Raw genomic sequence first — 16,120 nt, forward strand, 5'->3', positions numbered from 1 at the left:
ATTCAGAAACAAATGACAACATGCGTGATCGTCTTACGTTTCGCAACCGCATGAAATTCCGAAACAAATGACAATATGTGTGATCCTCTTATGTTTCACAACTGCATGAACTTCAGAAACGAGTGAAATACGAGTGATCATCATAGGTTTCACAACTGCATGAAATTCAGAAACAAATTATAATATGAGTGATCGTCTTATTTTTCACAGTTGCATGGAATTCAGAAACAAATGACAACATAAGTGATCGTCTTATGTTTCGCAACTGCATGAAGTTTAGAAACAAATGACAATGCGATTGAGCGTCTTATGGCTCACATTATGTCTTGAAATTTTTGGTTCGACTGATATTTCTTGTCTTAACCGACTGGACTAATAACGTGTCTTTTATTTTGATCGAAGATAATTTATGTTATTTTAAGAAATAGTGTTTTTTAAATAAAAAGCATACTTTTGTTATAAGAATTATTTTTTTGGATACAAAAAAATTTGATTGGACGTATTCAGTACTGCATTTTATTGGATCAAGTCATCTTTTTTTCGGTGTGGGGGGAAACCCTGTCGTGTTGGGGGAAAACGAAAGTCGGATTCCTATTCAGCTCATCAGTTGGTACCAGCAGTAAATGGTTGAACTAACTACAAAAAAATAGCAGCACCATATTTTACAAATTCAATAGTTGCCCCAAATAACCATTTTTTTCAGTGAAGAAAATACTGTGCTCTCACCTGGGAAACCCCTGACTTACATATAGATACCGTACTCTGACCTTTCGCGCGTGGCACCTTTTTTCTCGGCCTTCGTAATTGGAAGCTGTTATTACCATTTGAAAATGTTAAAGTCCACGATTTCAGATTTTTAATCCGATCAAATTTCGATGTGGAAAAAACTACAAATTTTTATTTTCAATGGTCGCACTGAAGAGGTGCGTATAGTATTCCCTTTAAAAAGGTAGCTATGAATTATAGGTATAATAGGTAGATGAATGAAAAAATGATTGATACGTCTTATACATATTTATAATTTATAAATTATATGTAATAATTTACCATACATTTATTCTTACACTGAAAAAATGGTTAGTTAAGACATCTATTTAGTTTGTAAGATATGTTACTGTCATTTTGTTAGTTAGGATAACCATTTACTTAGTTGCTGGCATTGACTGAATAGGCACGGCAACTAATGGAATAGTTGTACCAACTAATAAAATAGCAGTATCTACTAATAAAATAGCAGTAGCATATCTTACTAACTAAATAGTTGGCTCAACTAACTATTTTTTCCAGTGTACCACGTTGAAGCTTCTATGTTTACACTTGAGTTATTTTTGTCTTCTCTCACTGGTTTTCGGATTATCATTGTGTACTTTAGTTGAAAATGATAAAATTAAAAGATTATGATTCACAATTTGAAAATTAATCTTTTTTAATAACTTAGTATCAATATCCTAATTCAAGAATGCTTCAAGTTTTAAGGGAAGGTTGGAATTGTTTAATTATTAAAACCTAATGTTTGAATGTAATAATTACAAGAATTATACAAAATAGTTGCATAATTTTCAGTTTAAAGGATTTGTATTGAAAAAAATTTTGAATTGAATGCCTTTAGCATAAATTGAAAACAATGAAAAATTAAGAAAATAATTTCTCAAATTTGACCATTAAAATTCCGAATATTTTTTTAGAATCAGGCATTAAAAATTGAATTTTTTAATTTAAAAATGTTCCAAAATATTGAGAATTGCATACTTAACTAAAGAAAAACAATTTTGATTTGAAAGGCTTAAAATTGTGCAAATTCAGTGATTTTGATTCTGTATTCAGATAAAATTAATTAGTTTATATAATACATACTTACTTCATCGAATTATAATTAATTCCTTCAATTTGAGTCCCATCACAACCTAGAAATATAAAGGCCAAATCACCGGACAAATGAGCCACGCCAATAATAATATTCCAAACAAGTAATATTCCTGCACCAGGCTTGTATTTATTGATTACTCCTCCGGATACTAAAAAGCCAATTACCATCCCTGTTATACTTATAGGTCCTGTAAATAATAAAAATATAATTATTATTACCAAAAAAACTTGAAAAGAAACACGAGCGCGATTATTCTTTGTTTTGTCTCAATATTTGTTTTATGTTTTAACCTTAATGATTTCTCTGGCGGAAAGTTACCGTTCTATTCACTGGGCCCACTAGGACATATTTTCATCATTTTTTACATTTATTCACAATTCGGATAGAACCTAATACTTTTTTGTATATTTGACATATTTTTATTGGCTTATTTTTGTTTTATCCATGTATTAAAAAAATCTAAACCGTGCAATAAACGGCCATTATGTGGTCACTTTACGGGCACGCAATTATGTAATCATTTTTTTCATGGGGTCCGCTAGGGTTATTATAAATAAAGCATTTTTAAACAACAAAAATTGGCATAAAACACCGAAAAATTGATTTCGATTGTAAATCTTCTTTAAAGCCTAATGTTTTTTGTTTAAAACAACCGACTTTCAGAGTATAATTTTAATATAAACTAAAATTGTTCAAAAATGGTCAATCTTCTTTCAAATGTATAGCAATTTTTGGTAAAAAACGTCAGCGTAACCTAAAAATGTTCAAAAATTAATATCATTTGAAATATAATGATTATTCATTAAAAATACCGATCCACGGTGTAAAACGTTAAAATAACCAAAACTTTGAATCTGTTTTTTTTTTCTTAATTTAATTAAAGTCAAATCCTTTAGTAGCCCTCCCTTCTGTAGCCCTTCCGAGAATTGATGCCGCGCCGCAGGTCGGTGTAACAGGAGTTGCGTGGGTACGCGGGGTCTGCCGTTGTCATTCAGATGAGTACTCAGGGGTGAACAAACAAAAGTGGATCGGTCGATAATGAGTTAGTTTCCACCCACCTTCAGTCCCAAGATCGGCACTATAGAAGAGTTTCACTGTATTTTGTTTCAAAAATACCAATTTCAAAGCAAACAAAAACTATCATAGTCCAAAAATTTGAAAGCATTCTAGATCCTGTTCAAATTATAATGATTTTTTTTTTGAAAATACAAATGTTAGATGTAAAAGGCTAACGCACCCTAAAATTGCGTTAAAATGATTCTTCTTCTTTAAAACCTAATGATTCTGTAATACAAATTTCAATTACTGATAAGAAACATCAGCACAATTCGAATATGTCCAAGGATGTACCTTTTATTATTTCAAGCGAAAATCATTGGATTGAAATCTAATGATTTTTGTATAAAAGTACCCATTTTTGGTTAAGCATAACGACATAAGCTAAATTCTTAAGAAAGTAAATACTACAATGAAATCCTTTAATAGCCCTCCCTTCTATATCCCTTGTGAGAATTGACGCCGCAGCGAAGAGCTATAATGAGTTAGTTCCCACCCACCTTCAGCCCCAAAATTGGCGCTGTAGAAGAGTTTCACTGTTTTTTTTTATATATAGTGATAGTTTTAAGAAATAATATTAATTTCGGACAATAAACACTAAAATTACGATCAAAAATTGTTCAATATTGTAAATATTCTTCGATTTCTTGTGGAAAAAGTTAATATAACTTTTTGTAATATTTGAAATCATGCTTGAAATTAAAAAGTATTAATTATTCATAAAGCGATTTTACTAATTTTATTGAAATTAATTTCGAAAGTCAACAAGTATTAGCGTTTCTTGTTTATTCTAAGCATTTAAAAAAAGGGACAAATAAAAAAATCAAGTTAAAAAAGAAGAGCAATATAGTAAGTGAAGCGCGAAATATATATTCATTTAAGAAATATTACTTTCCAATTATTAATTTTATTTGGTTTTTTAAGTTTAAAGATTTAACATTTATTCCAAAGAATTTCATATGTTATCAATTGAACATTATTATTTTCCTTGTGTAATTATGTGCCTCTAAACATTAAGTAGTAAAATGAACCAATATTTAGAAAAATAGGAAGAGAGATAGTCAAGAGAGTCCTTTCTAGAAAAGTGGTAGGTCACATAGATAGCCCCCAAAAATGGATGGGCAGTCGGAGAAGAAGGTATTAGGGATTCTATTAGACGAAATTAGTGGTCTGAGGAAAGACATAAAGAGGACCAAAGATCAGATACAATGTATGAGGAAGGACTTGAGGATTGGATGTGAGAAATCAAAAAGTAGATGAAAGACCTGAGGGAGGAAGTAGAAGGATTATAGAGAGTGGTGGTGGTGTCGATAAGGAAGGAACAGGAAGTTAAAGTGAAACAGAAGGAAGAGAGGTGATTAGGGTATGGAAGGAAAAAATGGAAAAAGGCTAGAGACGGTAGAGGGCAGGTCAGACATACAAGTAGGTGGCTGGGGCGAGGATGAGCAGAAAGGGATTCAAAAGAGGCTAGAGAACATTATAAAAGTGGGAGTGCGTAGAAACGAAAAAAAGGAGGTGGCGGCTAGGGTAAACGTAAGGGCAATGGAGTTAAGAATGGAGAGAAAAGGTAGAAAGGAGAACTAATACCATGATAAAAGGGTTGAAGATGAGGAGCGGGGATGAAAGGGAGAGAAAGGACGAGCTGCAACAGAGTAAAGGGCGACTAGGAATTAGCGGAGAAAGGGTCGAAAGTGTAAATGGTGGTTGTGGGAGTCGCTGATGGAGTAAGGGGATTGGGGATAAAATAAGGGAGGTATATGAATAGACGAAGCAAGGATGTCCAACTAGCCCAACGCTTTTTGCGATTTTAATAGAGGACATGGATAGTAAGCTAGATTTCGGAGTGGTTAGGATATGGTCGCTTGCGTATGCAGATGACATAGTGTTGCTGAAAAAAACAGGATACCTTATAGGAGATTATGAAGAGTTTGAGAAGATGTTATGGTAATAATAGATTAGAATAGAATGCGGATAAGTCCAACGTTATGGTCTTCAGAAAAGAAGGTGGAAGTGTTAAAGGAGGGGAGTGTACGTGGAAAGGGCAGACAATGCAAGAGATAAAAGAGTTTGTGTACCTAGTCTTCCTGTTATGTAGAAGTGGGGGAGTGGACTATCATACGAACGAGAGGGTTAGGAGGGCAAATGTTGTGATGAGGCAGGTAAAGAGGTTGAAAACGGCATTATTTGTGTGAGAAACTGGAGAAAGGATACCAGGAGCTTATAAAGAGGATTAGATGTGCTTGCATGGAGGGTTTTAATAGGCTCTGGCTTGTTTGGGAGAAGGGGATATGTGAATTGTGCGGGAAGGGGTATGAAAGAGTGGAACACTGATTGGAAGATTGCGAGGGAGTGGAAAGAAGTAGGATAAGTATGGAGGTATTGATGCATGAAAGAAAGGACCAAAGGTCGGTAGCATAGGTGAAGGAGGTGTTGGGTAAGATTGGGAAGAAGAGAAGGAAGACGGAAGAAGAATGGAGAAGGGAAGTTAGAAAAGAGGAAAGGATGTACATAAGTTGGCTGTAAATATATTAAATGTTAAGTTATTATTAGATAGTAACCACAGAGGCAGAGTTTGGTAGTGCGAGACAAGGCGAAAAAGTAGGGATATGCGTGCGAGGTGAACTGAGGAAGGCAAGTAGATACGAGCGAACGGTCATAGAGTTAAGGTGTGGATACATGTTAGTTTGTAAGGATTAATTTTAATAAAATTCTGTAAACATAAAGGTGTGAGTAAGTCAATTGTTCGAGGCCAGTAGGCCGAAAAATAAGCGTTTATCTATCTCACTACCTTTACTTGAAAAATTAAAGAAACCCAGATGATTTACCTGATATCATAGAATTTCCAGATGCTGATACTCCAAATACCACTTCCACGTACTTAGACATAAATCTCCAATGGCCCACTCCACCAAGAATAAAAACAATACCACATAAATTATTAAAAGCCAAAATTGGATTAGTCAGCAGTCGTTTCATAGTTTTAAAAAAGTCTCTAATAGTTGGCTTGTACTCAATTTCTTTGGCCGTTATGCTTTGTTTTATCTCTTCACTGGTTGGATTTTTTTCAAGGAATGAGTCATTTTTGAGTGGTTCCTCGACTTCCTGAAAATTTCAGTCAGATTATTAAATTCATTTTACTGATAAAAAATGTAATTGAATGTGCCTAATTATTTTTGTGAAGATTAAAATTTCTGCTTCTACGTAGCTTATTAGGAGATTTCTCTCTTCTGAGTTATATAGACGAATTTGGATAATTCTATATTTTTTGATTTAGATTTAACTTTATTGTTATTCCTATAAAAAAATATTCACCCATTTATTATGTATTCATGATTTAATAGACATTCAACATAGGTATGTTTATTATTGATTTAATTTGTTTTAAATTTATTTTTGGTTTTCTGAAGAAATCTTTGTTATTACCTTTCGATTAGATTTGATTGGTTTGGGCAAATGACGTGGAAACATGGCAATAAAAAATGCTAAAGTTCCCATTGTTGTACCAAGAATGGTCCAACCGAGCCACCAGGCTCCTAGCCAGCGTGGGTCATCCTTTTTAATTACAGGGTGTAAAGTTGGATCGATATACAAACTTAAACAACCAAATCCTAAAATAAATCCTCCGATTGTTCCTCCAGTTCTAAGAGCAAATAAAAGTCCTGAAAAAAAATTTTTTTAGTTAATTTTAGCGCTGGGCCAGTATGCGCCAGAAATAAAGATATGTAAGTGGTAGTTTGATTATAATAAAACTTGGTAAAATTCTAGTTTTGTATAAGATATTTGGTGCTTAAATATTTTTTCTAACTTTTGAAATGACGTCATAATTTTGAAAAAAAAAATGTTTAAGAAAATCAATTCAAAATCAGTGTATTAACTAACTTAAAATAATGTCCACTCGGTCAGAGTAGGAAAAAACTGTTTATAATGTTACGAACAAAAGACAACTAAGAATGGCTTCCGTTTAGCAATTATTTCAAAAAAAATTTTAACAAATACACATTTCGACTATTTTTCCATTAATAGCCTTAATTTTTTGCGGAATCGACTAAAAATCTCTTGCCAAAAATTGCTTGCCGTGGAATTTTTATGTAGAAAAAAATGGTTAATTACTTAAACAATATAAGTCCTGCCAGGGATACCTGGCTTTCATAGTTTTCAAGTTGCAAAAAATAGTTAATTATATAAACAATTTTCTTAGACACATACATGTTTTGACATTTTCTTATGGAAACCCTTTTTAGTTGTGAAATCATATAGAACTGCCATTTGTTAACTAAAAATCAACAATACGACCAGTTTCATCATTTTTACTAAAAATATTTTAAAATATATATCGACCTTTAAAAATATGTTGTATAGTTTCTAAACTTTCTTGGGTCATTGTTTATAACTTGTTATAGATAAAAACCCTATCGACAAAATTAATGTGTGTAAACAAATTTTGTCGATCTATAGCACAAAATAAAACTTACTTTCTCCATATTTTCTGACACGGTAAGACATTATTTATTGAAGCTTTTAAATAATATATTTTTTATTAATCTACTTTCCCCTACAAGCCACAATTTTCAAGTTATTCGCTATAACCTTTTTAGAAAGAGTTTACATAAAGCAGGTTAATTAACTTGGTTAGGATTTTTGATACATATTCCTAATTTTTTATAACCATTTTTGGAAATAAAAATCCTTAATTATAATATTGATTTAATTTTTTTCAACCCTCGGCATAAAATAAAACGTTTTACTGTCTTGATATTTTCTTGCGTAATTGGCCATTATTTATATATAGCCCCATAAATAATAAATTTTTATAAGACTGTGAATAAATAATGGCTGTTTATACAAGAAAATATCAAGAAAATACATTGAAAATTAATAATTACATAAATTAACTTGCAAACGATTCGTTCTACCAAAAGAAATAAAAGAGGCAAAAAATTTTATTTTTGCCCAAAAATGTTAAAAATTAATTTAAAGATTTTGTTTGTGATGAATAACTAAATTGTAAAATATTATTTACACAAAAAACGATCAGGATTTCGAAAAGAAATAACCAAGATATTCTTAATCAGGGTATTTTTAACTTTTAAACTAAAGTTATCTTGGGGCTTCTTACCGCATACAGATTTTTTAGTGTCGAATTGATGATAAAGAATAATTAATTATTAATTATTAATTAAATATAAGTCGGATGTTTCTTAACAATTTGGATTAGAATTCTTATTTCATTGCACGTCTATCTACTTTATCGCAAGGTTAGATGGTTATAAATATAACCAACTTTGATAAAAACAGTCATACTTCAAGCATCGAGTCTCGTTCACCAGACAAATCAAAAAAACAATTTCAAAAAATTAATTGATACTAATCGCTTTATCTCACTTATCAAGTTAAACAAGATGCGCATGGTTGCATTCCAACCAATTTGTACAATGGATATTTGAATCCGAATTATGTGTAATCTATGAACGTGTTGTATTTTACTTAACTTAAAAACGATTTCTAATCCTATGCGTAATTTTGTTGTAATAAATATGAATCTCTAGAGAAATGTTTGAAATAATAATCAAGTTAATGTGTAGAATTCCTGAAAATAAAACAAAGAATCTGACGACCAAATTTGAACAAACATCATAAAATTATTTGTTGGAAAAAAATTAAGATAGAAAAATGAGAAGGCAACCCAACAAATCGCCCTCCTTCTCTTCTTTATTTTTATTTTTGTCAAATATCAATAAAAAACATTTGTAAAAAATAATCACCAACGTTTCAGCACTCATGCATCTCCATTATCAGGGCAAGAAAAATGTGAGCAGGTAGGAACAGCAACGAAACCAAAATGCTCTCTCCTTAATACCCAAAAAATCAAGTATTCTCAGGTATCAGATATAAAAAATCATGGTTTCATTGCTGTTCCTTCCTGCTCAAATTTTTCTTGCCTTGATAAGGGTGCTTTAAGAGTGTCGAAACATTGGTGGGTTTTTTTTTGTACCAAGCTTTCGGCACTCATACAGCACCCTTATCAAGGCCAGACAAATTTAAGTAGGTAAGAACAGCAACGGAACCACGATGCTCTCTCCTTGATACCTGAAAATCAAGTATTCTAAGGTATCAGGAGGAAAAAGTCGTGGGTTCGTTGCTGTTCCCACCTGCTCAAATTTTTATTGTTTTGAAAAGGGTGCTGTATGAATGCCGAAACATTAGGGATTATTTTTTACACGAACTTTACAAAATTCATACAGCATCCTTACTAAGGCTGGAATTATTTGAGCAGGAAGAAACAGCAACAAAAACATGATTCTCTTTTCCTGATACCTGAAAATCAAGTATTTTCAGATATCATGGAGAGAAAATCATAGTTTTGTTGCTGTTCCTACCTGCTCACATTTTTCTTCCCTTGATAAGGGTGCTGTATGAGTGCTGAAACGTTGGTGATTATTTGTTACAAATGTTGTTTTTATATTGATTCGTTAATAATAAAAGTAAAGAAGACGAAAGAAATAAAAAAGAGAAGGAAGGGGATTTGGTTGGTTGCGTTCTCATTTTTATTTCTTCTTTTTATTTTCGTCGATAAAATAATTTTTTATTATATTTTTTGGTAAAATTTTGATCTTTTTTCAAATCACAATAGTTTAAGTAAGAACAGTTTGAGAAACATACCAAGTAACAAAGGGGTGTTTTTCTTCTTGGTATTGTCATCCATATAAGCCTGACCAAGGCCATAATAGAGAGTGGAACCAAATCCTAAAAAGACTTGGGAGAAAAAAACAAGAAGTCTTGGAATCATACTTGTATCCTCCAAAGATTCGACATCACAAATAGGATTAAATTTATTTCCAGAACAAGTTGGAATATCTTGTGTTGTCGTTGCATTGAACAAATTATGATCAAGGTATTCTTGTGTTAAGGATAAAGCATCCTTTCCAGAACCATAAATAAAATGTGGAATAGCCAGAACTATACAAGATGTGGCACTCAATGCAACTCCAATAGCAATCCATTTTGGGCGATTACCAGAACCTCCGTAATATGTTAACAGTAATGATAAAACGTGTGCTATATCACTCCCTGATAGAATTATTCCTGAAAAATTAATCACATTTAGTTAAAGATTTTTGTTCATACACGGCAAATAAATTTGACTGTCTTCTAGAATTTTTGTATAAACTAGGAAACATACATGCGTGCTACCAGCGCGATTATTATTTTGTCGTTGCACGCAATCTTCAAATTAAAATGTACAATTAATTTTGCTATTTCATTATGTTCATTGCACAGCCCCACAAAAAATAGGATATTTCACGGATAATGATAAATTTTTAACTGGGTTTCTAGAATTTTCAAAGAAAATTAATTTTTTCCCAAAAAGATGAAACATCAACGAAGAAGATTAGTTTTTTGAACTGAAAAGGCGAATTTTGAACTAACGAAGATCAATTTTCAGCTAAAAATTTAATAGTTAAATTTTACTTTAAATTTCTACCAAAGATCTCTATCGAAATCTTCTATTGAGAAAAAAAATGTTCATCAATTGAAGAAAATGGAATATCCATGTCATAGGGTGTGAAGCTGTCTTAAATGAAAATACAATTATTTATTTTAGTTATGATATCATATAGGATTTTTACAAAGTTCTATTTAAGCTGTTTTGATGAATAGTTAATGATGAATAGTTAATGAATGAATAGTTAATGATCAGTTGATTTCAACTGAATTTAAGAGAAATTAATTAGTGATTCAATTCTTGTTATCGTATATTATTTTTTCTTCTTACAGTTTATAAGCTACCAATTTAAGAAAGACGGAGAACTGTTCGTTGGAAATTTGATAAAAGTGAGAGAATATGGTTGTAGATTCAAATTAAAAAATGGAAATAATTTTGGGTCTTATAATGAATCATGACATCATAAAATTTTCATTATATCCCTTTGTCAACTTTTCTCTGGACAGTTCAGCATTTACAGAAAAATGTTTTTGATATTTTATTTTTTTATTTTTCGGTTTCTGTTTTTGATTTTTGAAATTTCCTTCGAATACATTTTCTTTGTCAATTTCCGATATCTTTATTTTTTTAAAGTCTATTTCTTAAAATTTGCAACGTCTAAGAAAAAAAGTGTGAAAATTTTGGTTAAGAATCTAATTATTTGATTTTTTGGTTTAATTCAGCCTCTTTTAGAAAAGGAATTTAAAAAGGCTTAAATTAATTTTTTTGTATAAATAATTGTTAAAATTTTATTTTTCACCTGAAAATTGAACTATTTTTTTTTTAAATTAACATGTTGTTGAAACTTCATATTTTCGGATTGAATATTTAACTCTGGTTAAAAGTTGAACTTATTTCTTAGAAACTCATTTGTTTAATTAGAATTCATGTTTCAACTGAAAATTTAACTTTTTGGTTAAAAATTCCACTTTTTCGTTGAAAATAAACTTTTCTGCTGAAAATTTTACTGCTTTGTAAAAAATCTGCCTGCTTATTTTGAAAAATTAAAAAATTGATAGAAAAATCCTTTTTTTTAAATTGAAGATTAGTTTTTGCAAAGAAAATTCAACTATTCCATTCTACATTCCAATTTTATATTTTTTACTTTAAACATTCTATTAGTTGGCTTAAAACTTATTTAATTTGACGAAAGTTCATCTTCTCTCAACTGTTTTATAAATGCTCGTCTTTTCTACAGAAAAATTTAACGTTTTAAATGATAAATTTTTCTTTAATGACTGCAAAATGTTTTTGTTCAAAAATTCAGCCCTTGTTAAAAACTCGTCTACTTAATTAAAAAATGTATATCTTTTGTTAGAAATTAAATGATTTTTAATTAAAATTGCAACTTTTTTGTTTGAAAATGAATCTGCCTTTGTTGTTTTTTAAATTTGAATGAATTGGCAATGGTTTGAAATGAAAAAATATTTTTTGATTCATATATCAACTATTATATTTTTTTGGTAATTATTCATATTATTTATATTGTTTTTAAATTCAACTAATTGTTTGAAATTTGAATCATTTTTTCAATTTATAGAAAGAGTAATGAAAAAGTTCACGAAAAAAATGTAATCGGCAAAATTACGTATGAGAGGTTTGGAGATGGGGGGGGGGGCTTACGAATCCTAAGGAAGGGGTGTGCGTGGTTCGAAATTTCAGGAAAAGGCTGTGTGTAATTTTTGCACGACCCTACAGGTAAAATAAAGTCAATCTAATATTGTATATACACTTAACTCCCAATACAAGACCCCCCCCCCCCGGTTTGAGGTTTTCCTAGAACTGGTGGCCTCCGCAGTCTCCGGATGAGAGAATCCGCGGGGTCAAAAGATATGATGTGCCCAGTAAAGCATGACAAACACTTTTATGCCGTACTCTCAGCGCGTTAGTTGCATCAGGTTGCGTCATGCGTCCAAATCCAATATAAATCATTCATGCGGCCCTTCCCATTTACGTTTGGATTCCCCCGTTTTAGGATCAAGGCCATGGCAAGCCATTCCCGAAAGCGGACTTATATCGGAAGTTGAGTGTATCATCTCTGTCTATTTTATTATTTACTTGAGGAAAAAATACCTGTTGTTTGACTTGGTATTTTAAACCTTTTCTCGATTGTGGTTAATGTGATATTGATGTAGACATGGGCCATACTTTGAATTGTTCCAAGGAGACCATAGACGAAAACAAAAACTTTTGGTGTTGCGCGTTTCTGTAGCCATTTGGGAAAAAATCCGCAAACGCCACATTGTGCATCTTCACTCATCCTTCTGAAATTTCCTTAAATGATGAATTTTAATTAAGAATCGAATTATATCACATAATATTTAACTGTATTTTATAAGATTTTAGCTTAAAAACATTAAGTTTATCTTCCAAAATACAAAAAATCTATTACTGCAAATGATACTTTATTTAATGTCAGTACAGACTTTATGTCAAACTTTACGAATATTTTTCATTTTTTCTATTCTAGTTTCCTTTTTCCGATTCTAAACTTTGTGATGCTCAATTGACATATATTGAGCAGAAAATTCATTGTTTTAAAACGACTTCCGCGAAAAACAGAATACAAAAATGTACCAGTTGTTCAGACAATGACACACACCTAACAGTCAAAAGTGACTTTTTAAATTACTCAATTTGACTCATAGATGAAATCATTTATTTTTAATTATCCAGTCGGTTAATTTTCAGTTTAAAAAAGTCCATTTTAACGCGAGAATATATACAGTTAAATTTTCGATTAACAAAATAAATTTTCAAATAAAATAAAAAGCAAATTTTCAATGAAAGAGGTGGATTTTTAAAAAAGTAACTTAACTTTTCGACCAAGCAGTTAAATCTTCAACAACAACAAAACTAAATTTATACGAAAAAAGATACTTCATGAACAAAATATATGGATTTTTAACCAAAAAGTTGAATTTTCATTTAAAAAAAAATAAATAATAATTTTGACAGTCAAATTTTTAACCAAAAGAGATGAATTTCCATATAAAATTATGAATCAATAATTAAACGAATCAATTTTCATAAATAAAATTTTTTTCAAGGAAAATTAATTTTTTGCCAAAAAAATAAGATTTTTTTAGAAAATACATAAATTTACAACCAAAAAATATTAATTTTCAACCACGATGGGAATAGTGACATTTTTGAACGTAACACATTTAATGACCATCTACGAAAATTTAATAAAATATTTTTTACCAAAAGAGACCAATTTTCGACGAAAGTGATAAATTTTCCACCCAAAAAAATTATTTTTCAACAAATTATCTCAAGTTTCAACCAGCTAGTTGAATTTTCAACCAAAAATATGAATTTTCAACCAAAAATTAATTTCAACTGGAAAATATTTTAATAAAAAATAAAAAGTTGTTGAATTTAACCAAGAGATGAATGTTCAATTAAAGCAGATACGTCTTCAACCGTAAAAGCAACGAATTTTCTATCATGGCAAAAATGTAATAGCCGTTATTGTCATGCCAAAAATATTAAAATTTTAAATAAAAAACAGATGATGTTTAATTTAAAAAATATATTTATTTTAAATAAAAGAGTCGATTTTGACCAAAAATGCCCTAACCAAAACATTAATTTTCTGTTAAATTGTTGAATTTTTAATTTAAAAAAGCTCAATTTATAAGTAAAAACATAAATTTTAATTCACAAATGAAATAGTTACATTTTTAATTCAAAAAATTGTTTCTCTAAAAAAATTTTTTTTTGACGAAATAGTTACATTTTCAACCAAATAAATGAATTTTTAGCAAGAGTTCGAGCTTGAACTAAATAGTTAAATTTATAATGTAATGTCGAATAAAATTTTCTCTGTGATTTAAATAAGTTTTAAAACATAAACTGTTCTAAGTCGGCATGAATATTATTTAAATGAGTTCATATTTATTGTACTTATTCAAAATACTATAGCTCTGCCTAAGAATTTAGGGTAAAATTAAAAATCGCTTATCGTTTAATAACACAGGACCAAAAAATGGGTTTGGGAGTCTACTGGTATTCTAATAAGTACACTTTATATTTTGGGGGTCGCTAAACACGAATCCATTTGCAGAATTGAGCCAGCACGTCAGAATTTGCAGTAAAATTTAATAAAATGATTAAAAACCTGGAATTTCTGAATAAATTTCGTCCCCAAACATACGAACACCAAACTAACAAGCCCTAAACCCACAAACTAACATGCCCCAAACCAATAAGCCCCAAACCCACAAGCTCCATATAAAAAAACCCACAAACCCTGAACCAAAAAGCTCCAAACCCACAGACCCCAAATTCACAAGCTCTAAAGCCACAAAAACTCCAAATACACAAGCTTCATATCCGCAAACTTGCAAACTCTAAATCCACAAGTTCAATACCCACAAACGTATAAACCCCAAACCCACAAGCTCCATATCCACAAACGTACAAACCCTAAGCCCACAAACCCTAAACCTACAATCTCTATATCCACAAAGTACAAATCCCAAACCAATAAACCCCAAACCCACAAGCTCCATATCCACAAACGTACAAACCCACGAACCCCAAACCCACAAAATCACTAACCCCAAATTAACGAACCGGAAACCTACAAAACCCAAACCCGCAAGCTCCATATCCACGTACAAAGCACAAACTCACAAACACTAATCCTGCAAATCCCAAATCCACATGCTTCATATCCACAAACGTACAAACCCCAAACCAACAATCACAAACTCACGAACCAAGACCCACAAACCCGAAATCCACAAGCTCCAAAGCCACAAAAAATCCAAATATACAGCTTCATATCCACAAACCTGCAAACTCTAAACCCACAAGCTCAATAACCACAAACTTACAAGCTCAATATCCAAAAACTTACAAGCTCAATATCCACAAACTTACAAGCTCAATATCCACAAACGTACAAACTCCAAACCCACAAACTCTATATCAACAAACGTACAAACCCCAAACCCACAAGCTAAATATCCACAAACGTACAAACCCACGAAACCCAAACTCACAAACCCCAAACTAACGAACCCAAAACCTACAAAGCCCAAATCCCCAATCTCCATATCCACAAACGAACAAACCACAAACCCACAAACTCACAAACGCTAATCCTACAAATCCCAAATCTACATGCTCCATCTCGATAAACATACCAAAACCCCAAGCGAATAATCCCAAACTCACGAACCAAAACCCATAAACCCTAAACCTACAAGCATCATATTCACAAACGTACAAACCCCAAACAAAAAATTCCAAACCCACGAACCTCAAACCCACAAACCTTAAACTAACAAACCCCAAACCCACCAAGCCCAAATTAAACCAATTTCTCATTTGGTATTATAAGATGTGATGTATTTGGGTTTGTGGAATTGAAGTTGGTGAGTTTGTGGATTTGGGTTTTGTACGTTTTTGGTTATGGAGCTTGTGGGTTTGGGGTTTGTAGCTTTTTGGACACGGAGCTTGTGTATTTGGAATTTGTGGGTTTGGAGCTTGTTGGTTTGAGGTTTGTGGGTTTGGCGCTTGTTAGTTAGTATTAATCCGTGTAGACTCCCAAAACCATTTTATGGTCCTGTGTAATATTTAATTACAAAATGAGGTAAGTCGATAACACAGGCCGACAAAATTTGACAAAGGTCCGGAACCAGAGACCAGACCTAGTATACCCGAAGGTTTTTGCTGCGCTGAATCCGAATCCGACCTCA

General features: G+C 31.5%; 1 protein-coding gene across 1 annotated transcript in view; it reads right to left on the bottom strand.

The window, feature by feature from the left end:
* Positions 1-16,120, bottom strand: part of LOC117182275 (solute carrier organic anion transporter family member 74D-like) — a 25,441-nt gene that overhangs the window by 7,025 nt on the left and 2,296 nt on the right. The window contains exons 3-7 of the mRNA XM_033375395.1: positions 12,480-12,680; positions 9,584-10,006; positions 6,347-6,582; positions 5,749-6,025; positions 1,859-2,054 (exon numbers count right to left, since the gene is read on the bottom strand). Coding sequence (XP_033231286.1) covers positions 1,859-2,054; positions 5,749-6,025; positions 6,347-6,582; positions 9,584-10,006; positions 12,480-12,666 — 1,319 coding nt within the window. The 5' untranslated portion in view covers positions 12,667-12,680. The remainder of the gene's footprint in view (positions 1-1,858; positions 2,055-5,748; positions 6,026-6,346; positions 6,583-9,583; positions 10,007-12,479; positions 12,681-16,120) is intronic.

Source organism: Belonocnema kinseyi, chromosome 10 (genome assembly GCF_010883055.1).
Source record: "Belonocnema kinseyi isolate 2016_QV_RU_SX_M_011 chromosome 10, B_treatae_v1, whole genome shotgun sequence".
Classification (NCBI taxonomy): domain Eukaryota; kingdom Metazoa; phylum Arthropoda; class Insecta; order Hymenoptera; family Cynipidae; genus Belonocnema; species Belonocnema kinseyi.